General features: G+C 39.5%; 1 protein-coding gene across 6 annotated transcripts; it reads left to right on the top strand.

The window, feature by feature from the left end:
- The first annotated feature begins 3078 nt into the window (after nucleotides 1–3078).
- Nucleotides 3079–5428, top strand: LOC127305250 (uncharacterized). 6 transcript variants are annotated; one of them, XM_051335665.2, is made up of 4 exons: nucleotides 3085–3555; nucleotides 3787–3832; nucleotides 4774–4960; nucleotides 5046–5428. In XM_051335665.2, exons 1-3 carry the CDS (start codon nucleotides 3290–3292, stop codon nucleotides 4840–4842), a joined length of 381 nt encoding a protein of 126 aa, XP_051191625.1. In that variant the 5' UTR covers nucleotides 3085–3289; the 3' UTR covers nucleotides 4843–4960; nucleotides 5046–5428. The 6 variants fall into 6 exon arrangements, 3 of the variants coding, with proteins under 3 accessions (XP_051191625.1, XP_051191616.1, XP_051191632.1); XR_007853787.2 differs by having other exon boundaries at nucleotides 3089–3555; nucleotides 3711–3832; nucleotides 4774–4927; XM_051335656.1 differs by having other exon boundaries at nucleotides 3090–3555; nucleotides 4774–4927.
- Nucleotides 5429–8946: the final 3518 nt, after the last annotated feature.

Raw genomic sequence — 8946 nt, 5'->3', positions numbered from 1 at the left:
CTCGATCTCGAATGAAAACACATTTGATTAAGTTGTCTCATAATATATATATATATATAATTAGTGTGCATGCGCGCATGGCATACCTTGCATATCATTCGTGCATATATTTCAATATATATTTGAACATATTCTTGGGGATATATATATATATATATTTCAATCTCTCTCTCTCGATCTATATATCGTTGGTGGCCAAGAAACACACTTATATATATACGCATGCACTTTATGCGCAAAGGCGCGGGTGCCTCTAATAATGTGTGTGTGCACTCGATCGATGATCCCTAAACCTTAAACCATAAAACCCTAATCCCTAATCCCTAATTATACCCTAAACGTACACCCTAAACACCCTAAACACTAAACCTTAAACCCTAGACCCTAAACCCTAAACCCTAAACACTAAACCCTAAACCCTAAACCCTAAACCCTAACCCTAGACACTAAACCTTAAACCCAAGACCCTAAACCCTGATTAACCCTAGCTAACTCTAACCCTAACCCCTAGGTACGTTGCTAACCCTAAATCCTAAACCATAATTAAACCCTACATATATAGGCCAACGACACTTAATTGCGCATCAAGCAGGCGACCAACTAATTAGCGCTGATAAATTAATTAACTTGATTTTTGACAAGTTCTCGATCTCGAATGAAAACACATTTGATTAAGTTGTCTCATAATATATATATATATATAATTAGTGTGCATGCGCGCATGGCATACCTTGCATATCATTCGTGCATATATTTCAATGTATATTTGAATATATTCTAGGGGATATATATATATATATATTTCAATCTCTCTCTCTCTCGATCTATATATCGTTGGTGGCCAAGAAACACACTTATATATATACGCATGCACTTTATGCGCAAAGGCGGGGGTGCCTCTAATAATGTGTGTGTGCACTCGATCGATGATCCCTAAACCTTAAACCCTAAAACCCTAATCCCTAATCCCTAGTTATACCCTAAACGTACACCCCAAACACCCTAAGCACTAACACCTAAACCCTATACCCTAAACCCTAAACACTAAACCCTAAACCCTAGACCCTAAACCCTGATTAACCCTAACCCTAACCCTAACCCCTAGGTAGCTAACCCTAAACCTTAAACCCTACATATATAGGCCAACGACACTTAATTGCGCATCAAGCAGGCGACCAACAAATTAGCGCTGATAAATTACTTAACTTGAATCTTGACAAGTTCTCTCGAATGAAAACACATTTGATTAAGTTGCCTCATAATATATATACAATTAGTGTGCATGCATGCGCGCATGGCATACATACCTTGCACATATCATTCGTGCATATATTTCAATATATATCTGAACATATTCTTGGGGATATATATATATTTCAATCTATCTCTCTCGATCTATATATCGTTGGTGGCCAAAAAACACACATATATATGCATGCACTTTATGCGCAAAGGCGCGGGTGCCTCTAATAATGTACGTGTGTGCGCACTCTATCGATGATCCCTAAAACTTAAACCATAAAACTCTAAAACCCTAATCCCTAATCACTAAACACCCTAAACGCTAAACCCTAAACCCTAAACCCTAAACCCTAAACACTAAACCCTAAACCCTAAACCCGAAAACCTAAACACTAAACCCTAAACCCTAAACACTAAACCCTAAACCCTAGACCCTATACCCTAATTAACACTAACCCTAAACCCTGAACCCTAAATATATTTCAATCTCTCTCTAGTTCTATATATCGTTGGTGGCCAAGAAACACACTTATATATATACGCATGCACTTTATGCGCAAAGGCGCGGGTGCCTCTAATAATGTGTGTGTGCACTCGATCGATGATCCCTAAACCTTAAACCCTAAAACCCAAATTCCTAATATCTAATTATACCCTAAACATACACCGTAAACACCCTAAACACTAAACCCTAAACCCTAGACCCTAAACACTACGCCCTAAACCCTAAACCCAGCTAAACACTAAACCCTACCCTAGACCTTAAACCCTAATTACTAAACCCCAAACCCTAAACCCTAGACCCTAAACCCTAATTAACCCTAACCCTAAAACCCTAGCTAGCTAACCCTAAAACCTAATTAAACCCTACATATATATATAGGCCAATTACATACCTTGCACATATCATTCGTGCATATATTTCAATATATATCTGAACATATTCTTGGGGATATATATATATTAATTTTCAATCTCTCTTTCTCGATCTATATATCGTTGGTGGCCAAAAAACACACTTATATACGCATGCACTTTATATGCAAAGGCGCGGGTGCCTCTAATAATGTGTGTGTGCACTCGATCGATGATCCCTAAACCTTAAACCATAAAACCCTAATCCCTAATCCCTAATTATACCCTAAACGTACACCCTAAACACCCTAAACACTAAACCCTAAACCCTAAACACTAAACCCTAAACCCTAAACCCTAACCCTAGACACTAAACCCTAAACCCAAGACCCTAAACCCTGATTAACCCTAGCTAACCCTAACCCTAACCCCTAGGTACGTTGCTAACCCTAAACCCTAAACCCTAATTAAACCCTACATATATAGGCCAACGACACTTAATTGCGCATCAAGCAGGCGACCAACTAATTAGCGCTGATAAATTAATTAACTTGATTTTTGACAAGTTCTCGATCTCGAATGAAAACACATTTGATTAAGTTGTCTCATAATATATATATATAATTAGTGTGCATGCGCGCATGGCATACCTTGCATATCATTCCTGCATATATTTCAATATATATTTGAACATATTCTTGGGGATATATATATATATATATATATATATATATATATATGCAAAATAGTGGGCTACCATGGTGGCTAGCTACGCACACCACAGCAGCCCTTCGATATACTGTGCATAACATCAGATTGACATGCGAGAGCACAAGCTGTAAACAGACCCAGCTAACGCCGTCAACCATACAGCTTGGCAGGAGCACACTTTCAAATTTTGAAACAACAACAATATGTGTAGTACAATCTGCAGTACACATACTCATACTCCTACAGTTCTCAAGACAAAAATCTGCGGGCCGAACCTTAGAGTAGTCCTGCGGTCCGACCACGGCTAACGTAACTTCGTTTTCTTTTTTACATCGACGGTTCTCTCCTTTTCTGGTCGTGGGCTGCTGGAGGAGCTAGCCCCACCATCCTCTAATCGTGTGTGTGCTACCCAAAATAAAAATCTAATGGTGTTTGTGCGGTTCTAGAATTTCGACGGGATACGGGTGGCGACCGATTGCACATGGCGGCCGGCGGCGAGCGGCTGCAGCTACAGTGCGGCGGGCGGCTGCGTGGTGAGCGGAGAGCGCGGGTATCCTTGGCGATGTCGACCGCCTCCTGCTCCCTCTCCAGATCCCCTGCATCGACCACTTCCGTGTCCGTCGCCAGCGCCCCTCCGCCGCCAAGGCCGTGGGAGCCCCTACCGAACTCCACCATCGAGCTGCAGGGGGACGGCCGCCATAGGAGAACCTCGAGACTCCATTTTCGTCCAGGACTACAAACATTTAGGTCAGCGGACCCCCACCCCTCACTTTTATTTTTGTATTACTCCCAATCAGTGGGTGGATTCTTTCGCTGGATCGATTCTATTGTTTTTCGTTTTCCTGTTACCATACTTGTATGCGATGTACCAGCCTAAAGTTTGGTGATTCTCTGCACTGCAGGTATGACGCTCTATTGACAGGTTCACCTTGGTTTGAAGCATGTTAAATATTTCTGATCCAACTTTTGATTTATTAGTGAAGCCACTGCTCCAAATTGTAGAAAAACCAGAGCTGGCACGAAGGTGGATGATTTACCTGGATCTATTGTTTGCCAAACAAACTGTTGAGTGCTTATAATAGATAACCAATTAGTCATCTAGTCGCCAACAGGATTATGTCAAAAATCTGAAGGCTATATTCCAAATTCAAGGAGAAAGTCTCGGCTGCTTATTTCTTATCTCTACCAATTTGGACGAGGAAGTCTCGATTTTTCTCTCCCATTGTGCATCATTTTGGTCCGTAGTTGTTAAATTTTACAGATGTAATTTTGTTGATTTGGAAAATGAATCTCGTGATAAGTAATTCTGCTTCTTTTTTTAAAGTCTAGTGCTAGTTGGTCCTGCTCAACTAGGTTCTATGCAAAATACCAAATTTAAAGAAACTAGTTACGCAAATAACAGGTACAGATGCTGATACAAATGTAAAATGCAGAGGACATAAATGACAAGAGATTAATAGAACAACCTGCACTGTTGTAGCTCAAAATGTTATCTAAGCAAGGACACCATTAGACCTTTAATGTGTTCATATCCTAGACTTAGTTCACATGAAAGTAATAGTGCAAGACAAAATCCAAGAAGTCAATATTTTCACATTCTGCTAAATGTTGAGATTAGTGAAACAAACCGTAGAAATGGCTTATATAGGAAGATCCACATATCATTGTTGGTTCAGATCCATGTATACTCTAAGGCATTGGGTTTTTTCATCTTCATCCCATTTTGCTATCTTGTACAGCTGTACATTCAAGTATGGTCAGTTTCTAATTTCGGAAAATTTACCACGGCCATAGACATACTTTTCTTTGGTCATTTTAATTGGTTCATTTACCCTTTTATATCCAAGCCTTTTCATAAATTGCTTATCCAATCTGATATTCATCACTTCCATTTTGTCATATTGTCAATAATCGAGTTAATAGTTCTGAAACTTTGCTTCATAATTATATGTCTATTTTTTTCAGCTTGTAGCTGGCTTTGGCGATGGGTACCAGCGCTTGGCTTGGGTCGGTGGCATGACCTTTCCATTCTAAATTGAAGTTTGTCTCAAAAGGTCAGACTATATGGAGGTTGCCATGTGAACATGGCAAGGCAACTGAATAAGTTTTCCATTGACAGGTGAGACCCCAAAGCGATGCTACATGACCACATGTTCTAACTAAAGCTTCACTTTTCATCTTAACCATTTGTTGAGTACCATTTTTGATGCTTGTTACATTTTTTTTCTGCCATTCAGGCATGAAGGCGGCAACTACTCACCATTGCAAGGAGAAAGGCATAGCTTCTGCTCTCAACTAAGAAGCCTGGCAGTTATGGCAAAAGGAAAGGAACTAGCAAGTTGTTAGTGGTTAATAGTATAAACATCAGTGTTTTTCACTCCGCATACTTTGTTACACAAATTTATTCTAGTATAAACTTTATGCAAATGTAGTTGCACCCATAGTTCTTACAGACACGTGTGTGCATCAGTGTATACTATCTACCATGACTTGGAGGTCCTATGTCGTGTTATCAGAAACATGTTTCTTTTTTCCAAGATTGGCACCTGGAAATCTTGGGTGACATAATGTATTCAGAATTTGATGTATGAGAATTCTCTGTGTGACATAATTTATCTTACGTTTAGTTAGTGGACCATAATGTATCTTAAGTTATGGTGTGTTACCAGGGCGGCAAATTCTTAGAAGCATGTGTTGTTACAGCGAAACACTCTATTAGTTCTTATATCGATGGGTGGCTGAATGACTTGCCTGAGATGAGCTAGTGGACTCTATTAGTTCTTATATCGATGGGTGGCTGAATGACTTGCCTGGGATGAGCTAGTGGGCAGTGGCAGCAGTTCTTATATCGATAATTTCCCTGCCGCATCCTAAACTTGTATATCAACTACAGTAGACTAAAGCAAAAAAAAAAAAGTACATTAAAAATAATCTGCCTTTCAATAATATAACATTGTGCATGTTAAATATTTTACTACAATTTGAAAGGAAATGCTATGTAAACTATAGAGCAAGTCTTATATGGAATCGTAGAAAAAAGTGTAGAAATAGTGTGCAATATGAACTGTATTTATCTATGTAGTACAGTCGAAGTTCCACTTCACCTTCTAACCAAGATTCTACAGTGTAGAATACAATTCGGCCAGCACCCCTAACGGCTGTAACACCTGTTGAAAATTCCGTTAGCTCACTCTACTGCTACACATAGGAATCTTCATCCATTGAATTTCTAGCACACTATATCCAATGGCTAATGATGGGTGCATAGCTAGCCACCATGGTAGCAAATCCGCGTCGATATATATATATATATATATATTTCAATCTCTCACTCTCGATCTATATATCGTTGGTGGCCAAGAAACACACTTATATATATACGCATGCACTTTATGCGCAAAGGCGCGGGTGCCTCTAATAATGTGTGTGTGCACTCGATCGATGATCCCTAAACCTTAAACCCTAAAACCCTAATCCCTAATACCTAATTATACCCTAAACGTACACCCTAAACACCCTAAACACTAAACCCTAAACCCTATACCCTAAACCATAAACACTAAACCCTAAACACTAAACCCTAAACACTAAACCCTAAACCCTAACCCTAAACCCTAAATCCTAAACACTAAATATATTTCAATCTCTCTCTAGATCTATATATCGTTGGTGGCCAAGAAACACACACATATATATACGCATGCACTTTATGCGCAAAGGCATAGGTGCCTCTAATAATGTGTGTGTGCACTCGATCGATGATCCCTAAACCTTAAACCCTAAAACCCTAATCCCTAATCCCTAATTATACCCTAAACGTACACCCTAAACACCCTAAACACTAAACCCTAAACCCTAGACCCTAAACCCTAAACACTACACCCTAAACCCTAAACCCAGCTAAACACTAAACCCTAAACCCTAACCCTAGACCCTAAACCCTAAACACTAAACCCCAAACCCTAACCCTAAACCCTAAATCCTAAACACTAAATATATTTCAATCTCTCTCTAGATCTATATATCGTTGGTGGCCAAGAAACACACACATATATACGCATGCACTTTATGCGCAAAGGCATAGGTGCCTCTAATAATGTGTGTGTGCACTCGATCGATGATCCCTAAACCTTAAACCCTAAAACCCTAATATCTAATCCCTAATTATACCCTAAACGTACACCCTAAACACCCTAAACACTAAACCCTAAACCCTAGACCCTAAACCCTAAACACTACACCCTAAACCCTAAACCCAGCTAAACACTAAACCCTAAACCCTAACCCTAGACCCTAAACCCTAAACACTAAACCCCAAACCCTAAAACCTAAACCCTAAACCCTAAACCCTAATTAACCCTAACCCTAACCCTAAAACCCTAGCTAGCTAACCCTAAACCCTAATTAAACCCTATGTATATATATATAGAGGCCAACGACACTTAATTGCGCATCAAGCAGGCGACCAACTAATTAGCGCTGATAAATTAATTAACTTGAATCTTGACAAGTTCTCTCGAATGAAAACATATTTAATTAAGTTGCCTCATAATATATATACAATTAGTGTGCATGCGCGCATGGCATACCTTGCACATATCATTCGTGCATATATTTCAATATATATCTGAACATATTCTTGGGGATATATATATTTCAATCTCTCTCTCTTGATCTATATATCGTTGGTGGCCAAAAAACACACTTATATATGCATGCACTTTATGCGCAAAGGCGCGGGTGCCTCTAATAATGTGTGTGTGCACTCGATCGATGATCCCTAAACCTTAAACCCTAAAACCCTAATCCCTAATCCCTAATTAAACCCTAAACATACACCATAAACACCCTAAACACTAAACCCTAGACCCTAAACCCTAAACATACACCATAAACACACTAAACCCTAAACCCTAACCCTAACCCTAACCCTAACCCCTATCTAACCCTAAACAACCCTAAACCCTAATTAAACCCTACATATATAGGCCAACGACACTTAATTGCGCGGGTGCCTCTAATAATGTGTGTGCGCACTCGATCGATGATCCCTAAACCTTAAACCATAAAACCCTAAAACCCTAATCTCCCTAATCCCTAATACCTAAACACCCTAAACACTAAACCCTAAACCCTGAACCCTAAACCCTAGCTAAACCCTAAACCCTAAACACTAAACCCTAAACACTAAACCCTAAACCCTAGACCCCTAACCCTAACCCTAACCCCTATGTAGCTAACCCTAAACCCTAAACCCTAATTAAACCCTACATATATAGGCCAACGACACTTAATTGCGCATCAAGCAGGCGACCAACTAATTAGCGCCGATAAATTACTTAACTTGAATCTTGACAAGTTCTCTCGAGTGAAAACACATTTGATTAAGTTGCCTCATAATATATATACAGTTAGTGTGCATGCATGCGCGCATGGCCTACATACCTTGCACCTATCATTCGTGCATATATTTCAATATATATCTGAACATATTCTTGGGGATATATATATATTTCAATCTATCTCTCTCGATCTATATATCGTTGGTGGCCAAAAAACACACATATATATGCATGCACTTTATGCGCAAAGGCGCGGGTGCCTCTAATAATGTACGTGTGTGCGCACTCTATCGATGATCCCTAAAACTTAAACCATAAAACTCTAAAACCCTAATCCCTAATCACTAAACACCCTAAACGCTAAACCCTAAACCCTAAACCCTAAACCCTAAACACTAAACCCTAAACCCTAAACCCGAAAACCTAAACACTAAACCCTAAACCCTAAACACTAAACCCTAAACCCTAGACCCTATACCCTAATTAACACTAACCCTAAACCCTAAATATATTTCAATCTCTCTCTAGATCTATATATCGTTGGTGGCCAAGAAACACACTTATATATATACGCATGCACTTTATGCGCAAAGGCGCGGGTGCCTCTAATAATGTGTGTGTGCACTCGATCGATTATCCCTAAACCTTAAACCCTAAAACCCAAATCCCTAATATCTAATTATACCCTAAACATACACCGTAAACACCTTAAACACTAAACCCTAAACCCTAGACCCTAAACACTACGCCCTAAACCCTAAACCCAGCTAAACACTAAACCCTACCCTAGACCTTA

Source organism: Lolium perenne, chromosome 1, assembly GCF_019359855.2.
Source record: "Lolium perenne isolate Kyuss_39 chromosome 1, Kyuss_2.0, whole genome shotgun sequence".
In the NCBI taxonomy this organism is placed as follows: domain Eukaryota; kingdom Viridiplantae; phylum Streptophyta; class Magnoliopsida; order Poales; family Poaceae; genus Lolium; species Lolium perenne.
The sequence above is the reverse complement of the archived record's forward strand: the minus strand, read 5'-3'. Positions and strand labels throughout refer to the sequence as shown.